This window comes from Ictalurus punctatus, chromosome 15 (assembly GCF_001660625.3).
Source record: "Ictalurus punctatus breed USDA103 chromosome 15, Coco_2.0, whole genome shotgun sequence".
Lineage (NCBI taxonomy): Eukaryota > Metazoa > Chordata > Actinopteri > Siluriformes > Ictaluridae > Ictalurus > Ictalurus punctatus.
Genome location: NC_030430.2, coordinates 11,194,781 through 11,218,851, shown reverse-complemented (window position 1 = coordinate 11,218,851; position 24,071 = coordinate 11,194,781). Strand labels below are relative to the sequence as shown.

Below are 24,071 nucleotides of genomic sequence, written 5' to 3'. Positions count from 1 at the left end.
CTTGCTCTGAACATTACAGCTTCTTTATCATTATAAAATGAACACATTTGTTTAATTGCACCCATGTGAATCTGCATTCATCACAAACACTGTTGTGCAAGTCAGGCTGTCTGCACGCTGCATCCAATCACTGCACCTCTTGTGCTCAAGTTCTCCAATCGGAAATTATTGCGATCTTTACAGTGATTTAAGTGATTACACCGACAAATATGTAAATTTCATGCACATTCTATAATTCTTTGTGCAGTCGTGTGAATATGTGTTAGATATACTCATTTGCATGATATTTAGTTACGCCTGTACAGTTTAGCAAGTAAGTGTGTGTGTGTGTGTGTGTGTGTGTGTGTGTGTGTGTGTGTGTGTGTGTGTGTGCGCGTGCGTGCATGTGTTTTTGCACAAAGGGGGTGGCTGGAGATCTAATGATACGCAATATTCAACTGAAGCATGCCGGGAAGTATGTCTGCGTCATCGACACTGATGTAGAAAGCTTGTCGGCGGCTGCCATTTTGATTGTAAAAGGTAAAAAAATGTATCTGTAAATACAATTACATATATAACACAATGAAACACGTGTGAAAAGGAACAGACTATAATTAATGCATTATATTATTCATAATAATTATCTTTTTAAAAATGTATGTGCATGTCAGAATGTAAAACTATGTAGTTATATTCATGTTGCAAGTAGAAAATATTTTTAATTGGCAAATGAATAACTTAAGCACTTTACACCAAACTCTTGCACTCTCGTGTTAATTTTTTTTCTCCATGTAATATGAATTGATCCATTGTTTTGTTCCTTTAGTATGAGTTAATTAGAGGAACCTGTCAAAGGTGTTTATCATAGAACACTAATGAGCTTTAGAGGATCAATACCTTTTAATTAATCTTTGCCCAGCATGGTCAACATCTGCAGTTTAAAAGATTAAAGCAGGCTTAGAAATAGTACAGCAGTTTAGCAGAGATTAAAATATGAAGTATCTCTATTATTATATGTTATCGTAGTCTGTTTACAAACAAGAGTGCTTGAGTGTTTCATATGATAGGTTTGAAATAATGGTATCATTTATGATGGAGCTTATTCGTTTGTTTGTTTGTTTGTTTATTACATATTGTAGCTTTAAAGCACTTTAGTATTCTGTTTAAACAAGTAACACACTAGAAAGCTTAGTTCACTGTCATATTCTTGCAAATACAGCCTTCCATCACATTAAGCCAGTTAATGCAGTATTATAGCTTGAAGAGAGTGTTTGTTTTTCTCGACAGCTCCAGGGTTTTAGTGTGACTGAAGCTAACCATAGAATATTTAGTATGGATTAGTGAGTACAAATTCAAGAACTGTGAGATTTCCAATGCTCGCCATTACCTTTTGATTGCTCAAGTGGCACTGTGCAGTGGCTTACCCAGCTCTCTGATCCTTGCTTTCACCCAAGTTGGGATAAGTTACAAAAAATAATTTACCCCTTGGTGAATAAATGAATGAAGTCATAAATTAAAAATTTAATTTTTGAATTGAGTCAGGTCCCCCTGGAGCTCCAGACAGTGTAACAGTAGAAGAGATTACAGACAGCACAGCGCAACTCTCCTGGAGGCCTGGCCAGGACAATGGCAGTCCCATCCTCAGCTACATCATCCAGACCAAAACAGCATTCACTGTGGGATGGCAGGCAGTGAATACAGGTAAAGAGAACTTATGTTTGACAATATACAGTAAATAGCTCTTTGTTTTAATGTGTAATGGCTTTCTCTGGAGCTCACCAGCCAGTGTTCCTTTAAAATTCCTTTGAAATTGGTTACAAAGTTCAAATGAAAATGACCAATTTAAAAGGTTTCACAATAAACAACTTTGTGCTAGGCTTAATTTCCCTAATGAGTATGATAAAACTATTTTGTAAAATGTTATTATATTACAGAAATGATGTTCCATTAACAGAACTGAAATTTTTTCAAGACTGAACATTTTTTCAGCACACTTACTGCTTGAGTTTATATTATACAGTATATAGTGCCTGCAGAAAGCATTCACCCCTTAGTGATTATTTCTCTTCTTGCATCCCCCCCTCTTTTAACTGTCTAAATTAGGACTAGGACTTTAATTTTCTTATGCACTCACACTATATATTATAAATACAGGGTACACCTATGTTAATTTTAAATCCACTTTTGTCCTGTTGTATGCTTACACAATAAATAGGTTAAACAGGTATAATAGATTATAAAAAGGTTATTAAAACACAGAAAGCTTTGAACCTTTCAGGGAGCACTATAAAATCCATTATAACAAAGGGGGAAAATAGGGCACAACCCAGACACTACCAAGATCAGGCCATCCTTAAAAATCGAGAAGACCGGCAAGAGGGGCAGTTTTCAGAGAATCGTTCAAGAGCCAGCTATGATACCGAAGGTGGTACAGTGCTCACTGGCTGGAATGAAAGAACCTGTGCAGACTTCAACAATATCATCAGCTCTTCACAGATCTGGCCTCTACAGGAGAGTGGCCAGCAGGAAGCCACTTCAGAAAAGGCTAGCATAAAGGCACACCTCTCATTTGTTGGAAGGAATATGAATAACTCTGAAAGCTTTTGGGAAAAGATTTTGAGTTGTTTGGTCTAAAAGCAAAGTGTTATTTTTGGTTCAGACGAAATACAAGTCCAACACCCAGGTAACACTAAGCCATAAATCTGTGGCCAGGGTAAAAATTTATGTCCCAATAGGACTGTAAGCCAAAGCCCAGGGCAAAAAAAGGAATGGCTTGAAAAAAGTTTTGTGTTAAAATTGTGCCCTAAAATATTCTTCATCTAATTTGACAATGAAAATTTAAAAGAAAGAAAGAAAATGCCAACATCAAAATGTGCAAAGCTCATAAGCTCATAGAGACACATCCAAGACAACCAAGCAACATTCACTCTGAGATGGGTGAATAATTATAAATTAAGTTTTTAGGTTTTTTATTTTCAAATAATACTGATGGCATCAAAATTCATTGTTTAATTTTATTTCTATAGAGAGTCAATTCAAAAGGAGCAGAAAAAAAATCCCACTCTGATATTCTTAAATAAAAACAATTTAAAAAAAGAGAGAAATAATCATTGAGGGGTGAATAATTTTCTGGAGGCACTGACATTATAAAATATTATTTATAATCACACTATTCAATTTTACCCAAAAGAGGACTGGTTCCTTTTGAGGAACCAGGTCTGGTTTCTTTCAAGGCCACTTCATTGTGTTGTCTCATGCATTTGTTGTTGGAGTTGCAGGTAATCACGATCATTTTGTCTAGGCTAGATCTTGTTTATCTCTTCTCAGTACCCGAGGTGATAGATGGGAACACTTTGACTGCTACAGTGGTGGACCTGAATGCGTGGGTGGAGTATGAGTTCCGAGTGCTGGCTAGAAACAGCGTTGGCGTAGGGGAACCAAGCCCGGCGTCACTCAAGACCAGAACCGAGGATGCAGGTGAGTCCCAACATTCCACTGGCAAGATGATATGCTACAGTATGATACAGTGATAAGATGCTATATGATATAATATGAAGGTTATTACTAGAGTAATGCTTAAATAATACTAGATATTATTTCTCTAACACCAGTCTTTACGTATTTGCCTCAGTTTCTTTCATAAATATAAAAATGAAGAAGAAAATCATCATGAAACGATATGAAAGTTATAACGAGGCTAAAAATAAAGGAAGGAAAATAAAAGTCAGTGAACGATCAAAACGAGTACCAAGCATAGACAGGTGCCATATGTGTGCTGCTCTCAGTGCAGAATGTTTTGTGCTGTTGTACCCAGTTCCTGATACAGCACCAGCTAATGTTGGCGGTGGGGGAGGCTCCAAGTCTGAATTGGTAATAACGTGGGAGGTGAGTCATCTGTCTGTATTACCAGTCCCTTTGCGTGAGCTAATGGTTTCACCTAATTGAATGGAATTGAACAGCAGTGTTTATTACCCCCAGCCAAAGCTAGACCTATTCTCCAGCTGGGCCCTAGGGTCCTATAATGCCATTTATTTTCAGCAGTGGCTTCTTATTACAAACAAGTTTCTTGTCATATTGTGCATTTTCCACAGGCAACAACAAGCTCTAGATTAGCATAAGTTGTGAACATGGTGTATGTGTTTTAATATGACTATAGTTTTGTATTTTTCCTCACAGCCTGTGCCTGAGGAGCTGCAGAATGGAGACGGTTTTGGTTATATCATTGCTTTGCGGCTGCTTGGTGAGCTAACGTGGACACATGTTGTGACGTCAGCACCAGGTCGCTATGTTTACCGCAATGAGAGCATTGCACCATTTTCTCCTTTCACTGTGAAAGTTGGTGCGTACAATGTGAAAGGCCAGGGACCCTTCAGCCCTGTCACCACAGTGTTCTCAGCGGAGGAAGGTGAGTGTACAAGCTGTACTCTTCACACCACACACAGGTACAGGTATTTTTAACTACCACCTCTCATTTTAACTGGGGGATGATACATGACTGTATCTCCTACAACCTTCACATTTTCAGATATTTCAAATTTAATGACAATGTTTTTTGTTAGTTTTTTTCAGGTTTCAGAAAATATTTCCGATTTGAACACTGTACTAACATACAGATATACCAATATACCATCACAGCTTTAATTTTACCATAAATATTTTCATAATAATGGAATACATAGTATTCAATAGAAACTTTAAACTTGCACTTTAATTCTAACTCACTTTGTACCCATTATTACAGAATTATTATTGAACATTTGAAGGCATGATTTGAATAATCTTCAGTCTGCCACCTACTCACACACAAAGGATGATGCGTGTGGCACAAAACATTAGCCTTTTTCCATGAACAAATATTGCATGGTGATGTGATAACCATGCTACGCTGACTTAGGTTGTTCTATGCTTTTTGGTTTAGACTGAGATCCCGAAAAATAAATTGTGTAGTACACATTTCAGAATTTTAGATAATCCACAGTGAGCGCATTTTGATGACTCAGCACATAGCAAAATCTCATCATCTATTTTATATGGTCTCATATAAAATATTACATTTTGCTCTACTGTGTTGTTATTGTTATTAGTGATTTACATGACCAGAATGGTTACTTGAGCATATAGTTGCACTTTTTTAAAATTTTATTGTGTAAATCTTCTAACAGTAATGCATATGTAAGCATTAGGTGAATTCTGTGTCGACACTAAAAACTGATCACGCAAGATAATTATGCGGAAGGAAGTTAGAAAGGCACAGAGGTTTTAGTTTTTTAATAGGCAGTTAGATATTGTTTATGCAAGAAAGGGCTGACAGGGTGATAATGACCTGTCACCAAGCTCTGGCATTAATTTAATTTCTATACTGATAATGTTCTTTTGTACCAATCAGTTTTCAAATTAAGCTAAGGGATAATCATTTACAGTCTTGGCGAAAAGGCTTTATATCAGTTTTACTGCAGATTGTCATTTGAGCATTGTGTTTTGCAGAAATTGTTGCCTGCACTACTGATTTCTTTTTTGTCTATTTTTTAAAAATCTCTTTAACATTCTACATTCTATGGTCCTCTCTGGTGTTCTCCTTTCTTACAGAGCCCAGCAGAATGCCAGGGGGCGTCTGGGCTCGGAGTATTTCTGACACCGAATTTGAAGTGAGCTGGCAGACACTCTCTGACTCTCCCGAAAGAGTTTTGGGTTATGAGGTATGTCTTTCCCAACCTTGTAAAAGAAAGTGACTCACCCACATGTTGAAATGCATCACTGGTATTCCCACATTGCACCTGGTCTCTCCATGAACATGACAACATTCCATTTAGAAATACAATTGAGGTTGCTTCTGTTTAGGGTAGGCTTTAAGTACAGCTTCATAGAAACAGTCAACCATACATTATTACATTACAAAATATTACATTATTTACTATAAATTCATATCACTGTAATACCATAAACTTTTAAGGCTATAGCACTGTGCACTGACTGTAAATTTTCTACATTTTCATGACTTTTTCCAAGTCAAAATTTTTCACATCTATCTGTGTTCTCTACTCTACTGTGCAAACACAGGTCATGTACTGGGAAGATGACACTAAGCCAGAGACCATGGGGAAAGTGCGAGTGTCTGCAAATCAGTATACAGTGAACATCAGTGGCCTGAAGGGGTACACTCAATATTTCCTTACAGTGAGCTCCTTTAACACAGCAGGAACTGGGCCACGCACACCTACCATTAACATCACCACCAAAAAGTCTCGTGAGTAGAAAACAACACCACCAAGAATTAGCCTGGGTCTACATAGTGTATACAGTACCTCTAGAAAGTATTCACCTTCTAGTGATTATTTCACAAATCAAATTTAAGTGTATTAGAATGAGATTTGTTTTCTGCTCCTTTTGATGTGACTCTCTATGTAAATAAAATTAAATACATTTATCTAGATGTCCTCAGAATTACTTTAAAAATGTCAAATCTAAAAGCTGCTTAATTGATAAGTATTCACCCCCTTTCTTTTAACAGTCTAAATTAGGACTAGTATTTAATTTTCTTGAGCACTCACACTAAATATGTCAAACAAGATACACTTGTGTTCATTTTAAATGTACCTGTTTGGGAGGTCACAGGTAAAACTGCAGATCAGATTAGTCCTGCTGTTAGGAGAACCAAGTAACTGCCAGTGAACCTTAGAGATGATGCTGTTAGTATGAAAACGATTAGCAATGCTTTGAACCTTCTAGGAGTGAAATCCATTATAACAAAGTGGAACAAAATACGACACAACCCAGACACTACCAAGATCAGGCCATCCTTCCAATTGAGAACACAGGCAAGAAGGGAAGTTGTCAGAGTATTCAAGAGGCCAGCTACACAGCAAAATCCCCAGTGTTGATTTAACACCTACACCTACAGTGTTTATATAAGTCCATTGGACACAAATGAACACTCTGGGTGTTAATTCAACACTAGAGATTTTACTGTGTACGACACTGAATGAGTTATAGAGCGCATTGGCTGAAATAGGAGAACCTGTGCAGACCTCAACAATATTATCAGCGCTTCAGAGATCTGGCCTCTATGAGAGAGTGTCATGTGACAAAATCTGGGAGCTTTTGGATAAGGTTTGTGAGTCCTTTTGTCTTAAAACATTATGTCTGGTAACCCCATTCCTACAATCAAGGACACTGGACGTAGCATCATGCTCTGGGGTTGGCAAAGCCTCAGGCCTGGCAAAGCATCTCAAGGGAGAAAACTCAGGGAGAAAATTCAGATAGGTCTTTGTTTCATTCCTTGTTTTATGGCACTAGCAGAACATTTCCCCCCCAGCCTAATACCTAACAATAGCATTTTCAGATGTTCATGAGTATGTTTATATGTAGCTATATCCATCTCTGTGGTTGTGTTCTAATTCCACACACACATTTGTACATAATCAAAAAATACTGTCGTTAGGTAATACAGTTAGAACAGTGTTATTATTTGCACCACATATATAGTAGTATTTTGGACTTTCCACTTGAATGCTTAAGTAGCAAAGCTATATCAGTGAATGATTAGTGCTCTTTTTCCGTAGCACCAGGACAGCCACCAGTAAATGTGGAGTGGAATCTGATTGGCTCAAAGCTGACTGTTCACTGGGACCCTGTAGTTACCATGGAGATGGAGTCAGAGGTAACGGGATATAAGGTAAGGTATAAGATTATATGGAAAAATATATGTACAACAACAAAAGAAAAAAAGACCATTAAAAAAAAGTTAAAAGAGCAAAATGTTTTTGTCCTGGATTATAGCGAAACTGAATGACAATCAAAAATAATGTATGTTATACTTGGTACAGTAATATCTTGGTCATGACCGTATTTAGAGTTGCATGCACGTACTGGAGAGGTTAATGCCAAAATTGCTCACATTGGTATTTAGACCTCAGACAGTGGACTTTAGAAATGTCATTTGCCAAAGACAAATACAAGTCTGGAGACCCTGGAAGCCCAGTTTTCTTGTGCAATATCAGCCTGAGCAAGGAACAGTATTAAGTCCAATGCTACTTTCTGATAGCTTGATGTAACCACAGTTTGCCATGCTTAAATACTTGCTTTGGGCTGCACATACACTTTCCTTGCATAAATATTGGTGTAACTTTTGAACTTAAATCACCGACTTAAGTCGCCAATAATAACAGCTGTGATAAACAGTCATTCTTCAAAAGCCCCCCCGTCTCTCTCTCTCCCTCTCTCTCTCTCTGTCTGTCTCTCTCTCTGCTGTTATATGAAAAAATGCACACATTTTGACAAATCAGATTTGAGCATTCAATCATGCTGTGGTATAAGCTCATATGATTGTGATATTAATATGAATCCAACTTATTATAAATTTGACTTGATATGATTGCAATCAGAAAGCTTTTTTTGTTGTCCCATTCTCCAGGTTTCTTACACAAGGAACAGACATACTGAGATTAACACAGTGACCACTAACGTTACCTCTGTGGAGCTCATCCTCCCTGCCGACGATAATTACATCATTCAGATTTGTGCTCTGAGCGACAGCGGAGACGGCATGCCCACTGAGCCCATCAACATTCACAAACTGAGTAAGAAGCCTTGTTGTAATCTAGATAGGGTTGGATTTATTGTCAGTTTCACGCACTAGTTGCTAAGACTCAAATAGGCCATTCAAGATAAAAGCTAGGCTCGCCATATCCAAGAATAGAACCACCTAGTTTATACTAAAAGGAGAAAAATCTGAAAGTCACCAATTACTAAACTCTGTACATGCATTTTGTGCACCCACGGCACCAATTAACCAAATTTGAAAACAGTCTTGGTTTACTTGGCCATTAGTGGCTTATTCCAGATACACATTAACTTAACAATATGTAGGAAAAGCAAGTTTTTGTTTATTTATTTATTTATTTAAATAAGCAGAGCCCTTTATCTAATATTTTGAGTTACTTAAGTATTGAAGTAACAGGCCACTGCCAGAATAACATTCAGTTACATTTATCACCCATGTACAGTGTATCATAGCCTGCAATATAAAGAATAAATATCATCAAAGAGAAATTAAACATAAATACCTCCAGTTAAAGTAGACAGCATAAAATTAACCTCATAATGTTTGCAGGTTTATTATGTCCACCATGCAAAAAGAGCAGGTGCAAATTCTTGCAAATCCCTTCACAAGAATTGCACCCCTCAGCATTTAATGCGGCTCAGTAAATGAGCATTCAGTGATTTGAGATTTGCAGTGTACACCTTGTATCCTCCGCTGGGCTAAGTAGTGTGATCTTTATTAACTATCTATAGCTCTAGCCATCCATCTCTGCCTGATCTCAACTCTCTCCTACATACTGAGGTACAAACAGACAAAACTAAAGGTGAGGGAGGCTTTTCACATTTTCAGTCCTCTTGGACTTCAAAATCCACTTCTTATAAACAAACAAACCTTTGGGCATTTTCAGAGTATTTGTAATATAGCACAGAATAGTACGACTAGTGTTAATAGTCTTTTTTTTTAAATACAAATGCACTTAGAAACATGGCGCTTTTAGACAGAGCAATCAATTAAGAATTAATTTAAACATATTGATTTTACTGTGGTACGTTTCCTTATTTCAGTGGTAAACATACAATTAAACACATAGTGCCTATTATTATGGGGATGTGTGTAATTTGATCATCTTAAAAGTTGCTACACATCCAGCTCATAAACTTAATTAAAATATGCTCATTAAATCTTGTGTGCACAACTCCTGGCCTAGATACTCCTATTGAAATTATTTGTTCAGTTTGTTTTGGGACCGGAATGGATAGAAATAATATATATATATTATATATATAATTTATATATATATTATATATATATATATAAAGCATTTCCCAGACTGCAGTCTTGCTTTTAAAACTGAAACTAATTAATTGTGTCATTTTAATAATTCCTAATATGCAGAAATCTTAGATACAATGGTAAATATACTATAGTTGCTAAGATTATGCAGGATTTATTTCATCATTAAAGTGAGATCTAATGTAGTGGAAATCATTATGGCATGAAGGGAAAAAAAATATTTTAGCCAAATCTTGACAGTATGATTTTTTAAATTATTATTATTATTTTTTTTGCCAGTGAGGAGCAGATGAAAAATACTCAAACGGGCATGCTATAATAAGCCCTACATTCATGTTTGCTTTTAGCACAGCTCAAACTGGAAAAAGTTGACATACATGTCCTCATTGCATAAGTGCACTGGAATTTATTATTATTTCTTAGTGTATAACAACATAAATATAAATTAAACTGCTTGTCTCTGTTTATTTGAATGCCATGACCATAAAATCACTACACTCTTGGGAAATCGAGGTGCAGATGTTTCCTCCAAGGTATGTGGAGTCAGCCAGCCACATTTTTGAATTGTTGATCATGCTGCATCACAGGGTAGTGCAATACACTCAGAGGAGAGTGCCCTCATCTCCACACACAAGCTCACAGACGCCTGCAGTTGACTAGTGTCACTGTGATTGACAGGGAAGAGCAAGTATGCCAGTCCTCACACCCAGAGAGCACAGCCAATTTTGCTGTCTTCGCATCGTCAGTATTTGAACTAGTGATATCTGAGCATTAAGGCTTTTCTATTGCACCACTCAGGACATTTCTATCCTGATGGACGTGGGAGTGGTCTCATACAGCATGACACTGCCCCTGTTCACAGGGACGAGGAATCATTTAATGGTTTGATGAGTGATGAGTATGAAAATAATGATAATTATCATATGCTATGGCATTCCCTGTCACCAGATCTCAACTCAGATGAACAGGTATGGAATTTTTTGGAGCAACATGTTAGTCAGCAGTCTACACCACCATCAATACACCAACTGAGGGATTATCTTTTGGAAGAATGGTGTTTGATCCATCTAATACAGTTCCAGAGACTTGTACAATCTATGCCATGGATCAATGAAGCTGTGGTGGCCTGTGATGGGCCTGTGATGGCCCAGCACTTGATTAAGGCACTTGAACAGAATATTTCAAGTCACAGTTTTAGTCCATGTTGACAGCAGATTTGCTCTAATAAAATTGGCTATACCTTATATAATTTCAAATGATTTTCACAAAATGTCACTTTGTAAAAACATGCACTTTGTGTAACCAATAATCATGTCAGAATGTAGTAGTCAATTACTGAATTATCTGTTTGTTGTCATTTGTTAAACATGTGATTGCATGTTAGGATAGTTGTACCAGGGAAACTTATTAACTGCAACAGAGAATACAGTTACAGTTGTTTTTATCAGGACAAATCTGCTGTAAACATGCATGGATTTTGTGAGTTGAATCTCAATCTTCCAAACATGGTAGAGTCAGCTATAGACGTGTCCTGGCAACCAAATGGTAAATGGTCTATTGTATAGTGCCTTTTGACCTTAGCAGTTCTACAAAGCACTTTACACTGTTTCTCAGTAACCCATTCACACACACACCAATGGTAGCAGAGCTGCCATCGGGAGCAACTTGGTTCAGTGTTTTGCCCAAGGACACTTTGGCATGTGGAGTCATGTGGGCCAGGGATCAAACCGCCAACCCTGAGATTAGTGGACAACCCGCTTTACCACCTGAGCCACAGCCGTCCCAAAAAACAAAAATGTTATGAGGTTGGTTAGTCTGCAGAGTCATTGAAAGCATCCAATCATAGTGGAGGCCACTCTTTCTACACCCCCAAAAATCCATGCCTGCAAGTACTGTTTTCTGCCTTCAGTACACTTATTTCACATGGATGCCATCTTGAAAATCAATATAAGGGTAAAGTGGGATAATCCCTGAAGTAAAGGTCAACAATTTTCAACAATATGAAAATGGGATGAGGAGGGATGTTGAACACCTCAATCATTTTCAATGCTTTTGCTATATTCTTATAGCCAGTAACTATTTTGTGAAGCTCAATTTTCAATGCTTTTGCCTCACATCACAGCTATATTCCTTGGTCTTCCACATTGTTATGAATGACTAAAAAACTGTCAAATATCAATACGTCATAATATATTTTTCTCATATGAATTCATGGGGTGCCAATAATTGTTGTACACCTATATTTAACAAGGTTTTTTTTTTTTTTGATAAACCTGTTTTGTTTGTGATTGTTTGATATCCATGAGAGCAGAGTATTTTTGTGAATGTCTTGAACAAAAGATCAAAAGGTTAAACAATAAAGACAATTTTTCACAGCCTTCTTTGCTTATATTAACCACGGGTGCCAATATTAGTGGAGGGCACTGTTTATGGTCTGTTTTGCTAATGTCAGACTAGCAATGCAGTTGATAAGATAAATATGTTATGTGAGTGGCTTGTCTACTGTTGCCTTGTTTTCACACAAGAAAAGGCCAACATGAAGGATAGTGTCAAATAAACAAATTCACAGCTCCTCGCACTCTTTCATTGGCCGCACAATTTCTGTGAAAGACTTCTTTTAAAAGTCATACATGGTTTTGCTACAGTTGTGAAGGTGATTTTACCATAGCAATCATAGCAAAACTGAGTATGACCTTAGAGAATGTGTGGTGAATAAAATTTTATTTATTTTACAGAACATAAAATATATCCCTCGGCGTGCACTGATTAACTTATCGAATTTGTTTCTTTTATTTTATTTGTAAGTAAATGTAAACATTGTGTTGTGTTGCCTATTAACAACAAAGCAGCAGTAATATTGACTGTGTCAGAGAATAAACTCCAGTGTTAGTTTATAATGGCATTATCATTTATCCGCCCCATACATCATGCAACAAACTGTGGTTGGTCACTTTACGTGTCCATCAGAGTCTCTTCATATCCATGTGCATTACAATGAGGCTCTTAATTCCTGTGAAGCAAGTGGGCACCACAGATATGCAATGAAGTGCACTATTATAACTGAACAAACAAATTATTGGTCATACTACATCGCTACTCATTTGAAAAAGTAGCTTGTTACTGGAAAAGCTACACTATTTTAAAGTAGCAGAGCTAGTGTCACGCTACTGAAAGTTTAGTTAAGTCAGTAATGTCATTACTTTTAATTACCTGCTCCCCAACAATGCATTTACATATGCTGTTATAAAAAGTCTACTGTATGGTGATTATAGACCACAAAATCTACTTTTGATGTGAATAAATTATATTTCAATTATTTCATATTCTCCTGCCAAAATAAAAAGGAAACAATATGAATTTATAATCATTAAAATAGGATTTCTTTATGGAGCTTAAGGAATCTGAGGCTACAGTGGGCACAGGCAAAACTGGGCAGTTGAAGATTGGAAAAAGTCCCAGTGATGTTTTTCCAACTGTCCAGGATCACTGAGCCTGCTTCCACTGTAGTCTTACATTCCTGTTCATTCTCCTCTGGCCTCTCTCCCTCACTGGATGTTTTTGTTTTTCACACCATTATGTGTAAACTCTAATGACTGTTGTGTACAAAAATCACAGGAAATCAGCAGTTTCTGAAAGATCTCAAACCAGTCCACCTGGTACTAATAACTATGCCATGGTCAAAATCACTGAGATCATTTTTTTCCATTCTTGATGTCTGACGTGAACAACTGAAGCTTGTGACCTATATCTGCAAGAATTTATGCATTACGCTACTGCCACATGATTGGTTGATTGGATAATTGCTTGAATGAGCATGAATGTTCCTGTTAAAGTAGCTTGTAAGTGTACATTATACTTAAGACACCTTAAATAATCTAAATGTTCTCCTTATTTTCTTTGCTTGCAATCTCCAGAAATTCTATTCTGTGTCAAACATAAAATCACCTAAAATACCCTTGTTTAAAAAAAAAAAAAAAAAATCAATCAATAAAAAATTTTTTAAAAGCTTATAGCACTAAACTAGATCGATGGTTGCTGACCTGCCCAATGGACATGAAAAAATATATTCATTCATTCATCTTCAGTAACCACTTTATACTGTCATGTCTGCACTGGATCTGGAGCCTTTCCTGGGAATTAAAAATTGTATGCCTTTAAGAAACATTTATGGAGAATTATGGAGTTGTTCAGTATTTGCCAGGAAGAGGATGCATGAGCATGTACACCATCAGTATATTTGTCATAAAAAGGGGATGGCAAGAAAATATGGCAGTGGATCATCAGTGCTTTGGAGGTCTTTTGAATCTAGTGGTTACAGGACCACAGTGGCCTTGGTCATTGGTCAGTGTGTGGATTTGAGTTCTATTTGAAAATCAGATAAGGGCATTCCACATGCACAAACCCAAGAAAGGAACTTGAAATGTTCTGCATGAAGGAGTCTTAAATCCATTTACAAATGTCCCAACGTTTAGATATTATGTGAAGAGGCTCATTGACGCTATTCCAACGGGAGGCTTAACCAATAATTTTTATACCAGTGTTTCACAAAAAACATTGCTTAAATCTGCTTAAAAACTTAAATCTGGAAAACATGTTATTGGACTGTATTTTCATGCTAGTGCAAGTATAAATTACTGGTATTATGCTGGCTTATTGCTGTTTTGTTTGTGTGTGAGTCAGTTTTTATTGTTTAGTTTTTGTTGGTCAGAAATGAAATTAATTTTGAGGCTGTAGGTGGAGCAGTGTAAAAGGAGATGTGTAGGTTTATTGTTATAATCAGACCCACTTTATATCAAAATTGTGTTTGTGTTACTATCAATTTTGAGTTTAGACTGATAATCTCTTGACTGCTATCATTGTTAAATGATAGGTGAGAGATTCTAGCCTGTACGCATAAATCATAATTATGTTTGGAACCTCTTATCCTGTCTTGTAGAACAAAATACTTTCATGAATTCCTTGTCAACTTACAAACATTTTAACATTAGTGATGAATCAGTGTTCATCATAATGCCGTGTTGCACACTGCACTGCTGTTATGACTTAAATCACTTTTACTATTCATTAAGAATCAATTAAAAATTGTCAAAAATAATTAAGAAGTTTTGGGGTTTTTTTTTATTTTTTATTAAATATCCTTGTTTTTGGATGAGAAGTTGCAACAACATTTAAATTTTAAAAAGACCAAAAACAATAGGACAAGATAAGTGCTTTTTAATAAAGTATACCTGCTGAATAAAGATAAAAAATATATCAAACACTTATTGATAAATTAATTCAAGGACTTAATTACTGTATTGTGTTGAGTTTTTTAAGTATTGCAGAAAAATTTAAAAAAAAAAATTATAAACAGTATACAGTATGAATAGAATATGCATGTGTATGAATTATGAAGACAGTCTTTTTTAAAAGTGCAAGCCATGATTTTAGTTGTGTGAGTGAAATAAATTGATTTGTTTGACAGATATATGCTGACGCTGTCTTTCACTGTGTTACAGGTATGAGTGTACGGGGTTCAAGAGGTTGGCAACTGACCGCCATCCCCCTGTCCTTGCTTTTTATCATCGCATTAACTGCCATGAGGCCAACTTTGTGAAAAGGACAAGTATTGCACTTGACTTATTGAGTTGAACATCTGTGCTCATTCCGTACAAATCATGAGAGCAGTGTACTGAAAGATTTTTTTTAAACACCCAACCTTCTCATATTTCACCCGAGGCAGCACCATGTGCATTTGATAAAACCGACAAGGAAATTCAACGTTACAGGATTTTGTGTGCATATTATGGTCTCAAGGCAAGTGTTTAAATAGACTGACCACATTTAGATCATACTTTTTTGTACCGTACCCGGATGTCATGACTCATATGCACTACTTGCCAACTGGTCTCTGTGACCCTTGCGGAGAACAAAATGCCTTACTTCCATGTTACATGCCAAAGTAGTTCATGTCTTTTGTCATGTCCTTCATCATCTTGTTGCTAAGCTACTGTTTGTCCAAACATGCTTTTTATTCCTTTTGATATGAAAATGTAAAGTTAATCAGTGTTTTTATACAATATTGTTACATATCACTGGCGCTCCGCAGCTTCTGCGTACCCATTTTACAGAATATGATTTTTCACTGTGCCTTCTATACAATAGCTGCATATCTTTAATTTAACTTTACATCCTCAAGCCTTTACTGTTCAGTCTTTCATTATCTTTGAGGATGTAGGAGAGTGTCTTATGATGCCAATTTGTTTTGGGTTAGTGGAAGCAATGGCTATATGTCATGAACTAAGTTATTGGGTTTTGTTAACATAGAAAGCACAGTGTAACATTGAGTTGCAGACTTAAATTTATTATTAGCTTATAATGTCTCATGTCTATAGATGCCACTGGAGTATTAATATAAGCTGATAATATGATGTTATTCTCCCAAGCTGCATTATATCATAGCAACAGATTTGTTCGGGCCTTTTAATGAGACAAATTTTCTTCAGGATAGCTAACAGCCTATAACTTTTTTTTTGTATTATTGAAGAAAGAGGGACTGAGAGTTGGACTGGTTTATATGTGCAAAAGTCAGATTATTGTACACTGTGTTGCAAAAGTATTCACCCCCTTAAACTAATTCACATTTTGTAGTGTTACAACTGTACCTGAATGTAATTAATTTGCCATTCATTCCAGGGAGCAAAATTGGCTGAGCTCTCTGGGTGGGAGGGATGGCATTACTGTCTCTGCCCTGTCAATCACAGCAACATTAGGCAAACAAGGACATCTGTGATTTCCTGTATGTGGAAAGGGGGTAGATAGTGCTGTCCTCTGAGTGTGTTATATTGACCTGTGACACAACAGTTCAAAAAGGGGAGGGTAGCTGTCATATGATAGGGAAAGGTTTGTGGATGGAAATCCAAATTAGGAGAAATCCCCCCCCCCCCAAAAAATGTAAACAGGGCAAATATCCATAAAAATATCAATCATGATTTGTTTATAAAAAAAAAAATATCCAAAACTTTGAACATCTCAGGGTGCTTTGTTCAGAGAAGCAACCAAGTGGCCAAGAGTAACTGTCAGCATGATATTACCACTACCATCCTTCACTGTAGGCATCCCCATGAGGGTGATGAGCAGTCACCCAAATGCAGTCCTTTATGCCAAGACCAAAAAGTTACATTTTGGTCTCATTATACCACAGACATTGAACATGCCTTTTGGAAAATTTATAACAGGATTTAGGTTTATAACAATGCATTGTGACACGACACATTGCAATGCAACCCGGATAGCATCCGGATGTGGGCCACTTCAAGCAGCGATGTGGCACTGCTGGCAATCTTTTGGCCCAGACAAAAAGGATATGAGCCTGAAGTGGCCCACATGTAAAATAGCAAATATGGCCCAAATATCCCAAATCACAAGCGGGCCTTTTGTCAGGCAAAGATGCAGTGCTTACGGCAATGTGTAATCTGGATGTGACCCTAATGTGGCCTATGTGGTAAATAGTGAATATGGCCCAAATATCATAAAAGAAATGCGGGCCACCTTTGTGCCACATTCAAAAATGTAGCACATGTGGCATTGCTATGGCTTGCTTGTGGCCCAAATCTGGCAAACAGGAGAAGACCGCCCAAGTGCCATCATTCCTCGTGGTATGTGTGCTGGATCTGGGCCACAGCAATTTTGCAATCTGGGAAAAATGTGACCATGTGCATTGTGGCAATGTTTGATTTATTTCGTTTTATATGGACAAATATGCACATAGTTTATGCATTGTTCTTTTCAGTAAAAAAAAAAAAAATGTTCGTTATAATTTTGTTCTAAATATACTGAGAATCAAATTTAATTCAATTGTGAAGCCTACATCATGAATCAAATTGAGTCATGACAAGGGTCTATCATTACAAACCTACTTGCCACTTTTCAATAAAGCCCAGCTTTGTGAAATGTCTGGACAATGGTTGTCTTGGGAACAACTTCTCCCATTTGAGCTGTGCATCTTTGCCACTCGTTTTGGTCGCTTCTCTTACTAATACCTTCTTTACACAGTCACTGCTTTTGGTGTATAGCCACTTGTCCCACTTGTGTCATGTTCTTTCCATGTTTTGATAATGGATTTATTAGTGATCCGCGGGATGGTCAAAGTTTAGGATATTTTGGTTATATACTAATAACCAAACCACTCTCTTTGTCCTGGTCTTGTTCAACTACTTGCACCAGACCTTATATATTGTTTGCATTTGACATTTAATAATTTCAGTTCCAGGCTGTAACACTACTATTTTACCTCCTTGGAGAGGTATATAACTGTCTGTGCCTGTGTACACAGTAACAGCTGCTACATTTGTGTTTTCAGGATCATAAGAGGAGGAGGCTTAAACCTGTAGATATAATAAAGGTTTTGGCTAGTTTAGATCCTGACTGCAATTTGTCTGGATCAATGGTTTAGACATTCAGTCTAATATTTTTCTAGTAGAACAGCAAAGAACAAATGACCTGGAAGCAAATGAATCTTGTGCTTTAATCTTCACATCAATATTTCTTGTGTTTTGTAATGATAAATGCAGTGTCTGATCCATGCAGTAAATCAGGAGCCATTAAAACATCCTAAAATATCTCTGTGCAGCTCACCGGGGTTTTGACTGAACAGGCAATGGTGTATATTCTGGTTATGAGAGCAGCAGAAAGAAGATGGATGTGAATTGAACAATGCAGCAAGCTATAGTAGACAAGTCCAGACAGAGCTGATGAACGATATTTAGGGTTTTTTTCCCCCCTCATTTCATCTCAACTGCAGACATTCCCAGTGTCCTCTTGACAAGATAGAGAGAAGGCTGATCACAGTAAGCCCATGGTCTTTAGCATTGGTCATGTAAAGTGCAGCACTTTGCAGCTGTCTTTGCATTGAGCACTGATTTTAAAGTCAAATGAAAATCAGCACAAAATGCAAGTGAACATTCCCTCTTCTTTGGCCTTCTTTGAGTAGAAGAATGTGTTATTCTTACAGACCTGTTGTACAGATGTAAATGCCACATTGCGATCTGTCAAAGCTGTCAGAAACCTTTGTCCTGGATTTGGACCACTGTGTAGTTTTGATTCAGCTTCTGATTATGGCTGTTCATATTATAGGTGCATGAAGTCAGTTATGGTTTAGGGATGATGTTTCCATCTCTTTCTCATTTTTAGCCAGGTATGTGTTGGAATTGTTTGTGTGAAAGAAAACATGGGTGTGTGTGTGCGTGTGTGTGCTGTGTTGTGTTGTGCACAATCAATAGCGTATACATCATAATAAATTTATTTCTTTTGTGTTATTAATGTACTGTTTTGTTCATTTCAGTTTTTAAAATTTGATGGCTATATCAGACTTTTTTGTTTTGTTGTATGGCCTCCATTTTAGTCTTTGTAATGGAAAAAAGAAGCAAAGAAGTTTAAGTGACGCAGAGTATGGCAACCAAGACCATATTCATTAAAACATTCAGGAAAGAACGCAACAACTTGAAATATGCTTTTTTTGTTTGCTTTTTTAAAAAGATATTAGCATGTGTGCTTTCTTTTGTCTGTTGTAGACACATTTTGTCAAACATGTAAACATTTGACCAACTCTTTTGATACGGCTGTATAACTGGAATGTCTTTAATCTCTGCGAGATGACATGTTTGATCAGGACAATATTTTCATATTGAAAAGCAATTGCCACATCCTGTATAGTAGCCGTGCATGTTTCCAATTGTTTTATGTGTGTATGTAGCTTCTTTTTTAAAAAAAAAAACAAAAACAACTGTAATAAAACTATTTGCTGGAGATTTACCTCCATAATACAAGTGATTTGTGTTAAATTACATGTTGATTAGAATTTGTCATGGCTTGAGTTGGTTTGTTTGTTAATATGGATGTGCAATACATTTGTAGATAAGTTATCAAAACAACTGGATTTTCTGCTTTATGTACTTGTATTACAAAAGTGTTTGTAAACAAAAGATTAACTTTCTCAAGCACAACATGTTTTGTCTAATTATGTCTCATCTAACAGAATATGACCTTCCATTGCAGTGAAAATTTACCCCCATGTTTATAATATATATATATATATATATATATATATATATATATATATATATATATATATATATATATATATATACACATTGTCCTTGCAGCCTGCCTGTTGTAGCTTGTTTATATAATTATTACATTAAGATCACTTTGGGATTTCAGATTGAAAACACAGGTTTAAAACATCTCACACAGTATTCTTTAGGGGTGACTGAAAACTTGGATTCTGTGAACACTTGGCAAAAGTTATTTTAATAAAATTTTAATAATCTGTTTTGAATAAATTTAATTTATAAAAAAATATATATTTTTTATTATTAGATCAAGTTAGAAAATCAAAACAGTGCAGAATCTTGCTCTCTTGGCATTACCAAGAGTTCTTTATATAGCCAGTGCTTTAAACACAATGCACCCCCATCTGACATTTTTTTAATCATATTGGAAAATATTGGAATTAGAATTGAACTCCAAATCTAATTTTCTTTCTTTTTCTTTTTTTTTACTTTGCATATAAAGATATTGTATTGATTGATTGATGTTCGGTTGGTTAGCATGTTTGCCTTGCACCTCCAGGGTTGGGGGTTCGATTCCCGCCTCTTCCCTGTGTGCATAGAGTTTGCATATTCTCCCTGTGCTTTGGGAGTTTCCTCCAGGTACTCCAGTTTCTTCCCCCAGTCCCAAGACATGCGCTGTAGGCTGATTGTCATCTCTATATCGTCCATAGTATGTGAATGTGTGTGTAGTTGTGCCCTGCTCTGGGTTGGCACCCCGTCCAAGGTGTCCCCCATCTCATGCCCCAAGTTCCTTGGGACAGGCTTCAGGTTCCCTGCGACCCTATATATGATAAGCAGTACAGAAAATCTATGGATGGATATTTATTATTTTTGCATGAAATCTGTGGTTTTGTGTTTTAACTTCATTTTTTTTTACTTAAAAAAAAAAAAAGTGTTTCATGGGTTTTTTTTTTTTTTTTTTTTTTTTTTTTTTAAAGTAAAACATTAATTAAAAAAAAAAAAAGGTTTCGGATGTGTATCAGTATTGCCTGATACTCAAGGTTCGAGTCTTGGTATCAAATGAAAAAGTGGTATCATGCCATTCAATAGAATTTTGACTTATGCAATGTTAAATTTAATTGCCTTTGCTGACACCTTTTCCACTGTAGTGCCAAATGACCCATTGGGTGGGATGGATTAATGGCACAGGTATTCACTGAGAAAATCCCTGAGACAGTATCATAGTCAGTGGATGAAACATTTGTGAACATTTGAGAGCACAGAAAAATACACAGTTCATATCAAACAACTGCTGCATTCAGCTCCATTTGTTCACATGACTCACTGCATCATTTCCTATCATCACTTTACTTTTTCTTAGGGACCTCCAAATCCTGATCATAATCACAACAGATGGGAAAAGAAACCATCTGTGTAAAGAAGCTGTGTGAAATAAATAAATAAATAAAATAAAAAAAATGTTTGAGGGCCAATGCAAGAACGCCTGAATTAAGTGCAGCTCTTCAGTGAATTCTCTGAGTTTGTCAAAACAGGAGGCTACTCTATGTGTCACCGGATGTGTTGCATTTTTGTTTAATCATTTTTATCTGATTGAGATGGAAGTGATTCATGATGCACTTTTTAAACTGTTCACATTTAAACTGCTGTGTCTCTGCTGAATGTGCTCTGCTCCATTTATGATGAAACATCTATAATGTACTTGTAAATTTCTGCGCAGTCCAGACAGGCGTGGGTGTCACAGAAAAAAACAACAACAAAAAACAGACAGTCTTCAGCTGTGATGCCAGCCAAAAACATTCCTGGCCATTTGAGGCAATCTGCCGAAAGCACCACGCCTACATGTTATCCTAAGCTGGAATATTGGGAAAAAAATAATAAAGTCAGTTCCTTTTTTATCCTATTAACTGAAAAAGAGGAAGATGGAGGAAGGAAAAAGACATTGCCTGGAGGGTCTGTACAAGAGTGCCTTTAAATCAAACACAGCAGCCTCTCAAAGCAGCTGGCATTTAAGTAAAGCTTGTAGATCAATATCTTCTCTGAGTTTTTACAGCCTCTTGGCACATGTGAGGCAATTATTTAAAAGGAAAGAAGGATGTACAAGACAATTAGATTAAATTTGTCAGTTAAAACTGTCACCTAAGCCCCGAACTCTGTGACATGGAACTTGATTGGTTCTTTGTCTCATAAGTTCAACACGATCTCTTGTTCAGTACATTATTTGGCAGACACCCTTATCCAGATCGACTTACAATGATCCAATTTTTTTTTATACATCTGAGAAGATAAGGGTTAAGGGCCTTCTTAAGGGCTCAGCAGGGGTAGCTTGGCATTGCTGGGATTTTAATTCACAACCTTATGATCTGAAGCCCAAATTTCCATTAAAGAACATGAAAGTCATGGATGTGCCACAAGTATAACCAATGTCAATACTATCCTGTGATTTTTGGTATGCTTTGTGCTTTTATCACACATTAATCAGAACAGTCCAGAAGAACGGAAGAAAAGAAATGAGAGAGAACATCACCAGAGGTTCAATTTGGTCATCCTCTTGCAACAATATTGCTTATCTTATTTAAAGGTCACAACAGACTTTTATCATTTATGAATCAGCCGGTTCACTTAGTGTAGCCACTATTCAATCTGTTCTATGAAAATAGGCGGTAGCCTAGTTCTCATAGAACTACTGGTCTGTCCCATTGAGAGACGACCACCTGCCATGTGTAATAAAGGAAGTGCACAAAATTCTATGCCTGTTTTATGCTAGATTATTTCATTTTTTTTTTAAGGTGGATGACTTGATTCATTAACTATGAATATCATCTACCAACAAGGTGAAAATGAGCTGAGTTGTTAAGAAGAAATGGGTCTTTCTTTCTGTTCTCTCCATCCCCTCCTTTCCACTTTATTCTGTTATTTTCCTGTTTTTGTCCAATTATAGAAGATAGTCTGTGCTTTTACAGACATTTACTGTACCAGGTACCAACACTGCCGAATGAGTTGTTGAGTTTTCACCTTTTGTATGAGCACCAGGTTTTTACTTTTAAAAAAAAAAAAAAAAAAAAAAAAAATAGTAATGCCTATTTACCAGTGGTCACCCTGATCACAAAGCTATTTATATAACAATATACAGTACACTCTTATTAAATAGGTTAAATTTAGAAACTCTGTAAGCATTGTATAGTAAACCAACAGTGTTTCCCAATCAGATAAGGCTCCAAGAAAAAAGCTAATAACCCTTAACTCCTTAAATTCAAGGGCCCATTATTTTAACATGTGATGTAAGCATATGGTATAAATGTGCCACCTCAAAAAGAAAATTCTAATAATACAATAACTACAGATACAAAACAAATCATCATAATTAAATAATCAGTTGGTACAAATAAAATCTTTGAATACAAGTCATATAAAATATACCTATGTCTTTAGTAAGCAAGGGCATGTTATTTAGCAAATAATTTTGCTTTCCTAACATCCTTCCATCTAAGCTTCCATTGTTTTGATAAACTCCTGAAAGCTAAGAACAATTCACTTAAAGGATAATTCCACATTTTACAAATTACAGATTACAGATACAGATGAAATTACAGATTTCATCATAATTCACTCACTGAGTGGGCAATTCCAGAGACATTTCATGGCTTTGATATTATAAAGTCTTAAACTCAAAGGGCCCATCTGTTGGTCCATGCTCTTCCTTACTATTACAACTATACTTTTCCTATTTTATTCCATTATAGCAGCTGAGTACTGAATAATTCACAATAGTTACTAAAGTATTCACAATAGTGACTGATTAGTGTCATTTAATGTGAATAGCTGGATAATAAACTGAGACTTTAAGGGATTAACCATCCCTTGACACCATGACTGCTGTAATACTGTGTAAAGTCATTATTGTAAGACTGTAAGTCATTACTATAAGCACAATACATTCATATACTACTCATTTGAAAAATAACAAATTGTTAAGGTTAGAGCATTTCCTGAAACCATATTTATATCAATTCTTGGTTGTAAGAATAAGGCTTAGATTGAGCTCCTATTACAAAACCATGGAGATTTTGAGAACTACAACCAACAAATAATGGCAAAGAAACTGGAAAGAACTGGATGAATAATGAATTCACTGCACACTTTTAAATGTATAATGTTTTTCTCTTTGTTTTTGAAAATGTATCAAGTCTTTTCAAGTGAAGTCATAAATC

General features: G+C 36.2%; 1 protein-coding gene across 2 annotated transcripts in view; it reads left to right on the top strand.

Moving 5' to 3' along the window:
• The window catches only part of cntn3a.2 (contactin 3a, tandem duplicate 2), a 91,427-nt gene extending 73,016 nt beyond the window's left edge, over window positions 1-18,411 (top strand). For both annotated transcript variants that reach the window (XM_053686477.1, XM_017486434.3), the window contains exons 14-23: window positions 402-519; window positions 1,522-1,680; window positions 3,307-3,456; window positions 3,794-3,864; window positions 4,156-4,384; window positions 5,566-5,675; window positions 6,037-6,223; window positions 7,539-7,651; window positions 8,390-8,555; window positions 15,310-18,411. In XM_053686477.1, coding sequence (XP_053542452.1) covers window positions 402-519; window positions 1,522-1,680; window positions 3,307-3,456; window positions 3,794-3,864; window positions 4,156-4,384; window positions 5,566-5,675; window positions 6,037-6,223; window positions 7,539-7,651; window positions 8,390-8,555; window positions 15,310-15,407 — 1,401 coding nt within the window. In that variant the 3' untranslated portion in view covers window positions 15,408-18,411. The remainder of the gene's footprint in view (window positions 1-401; window positions 520-1,521; window positions 1,681-3,306; window positions 3,457-3,793; window positions 3,865-4,155; window positions 4,385-5,565; window positions 5,676-6,036; window positions 6,224-7,538; window positions 7,652-8,389; window positions 8,556-15,309) is intronic.
• Window positions 18,412-24,071: the final 5,660 nt, after the last annotated feature.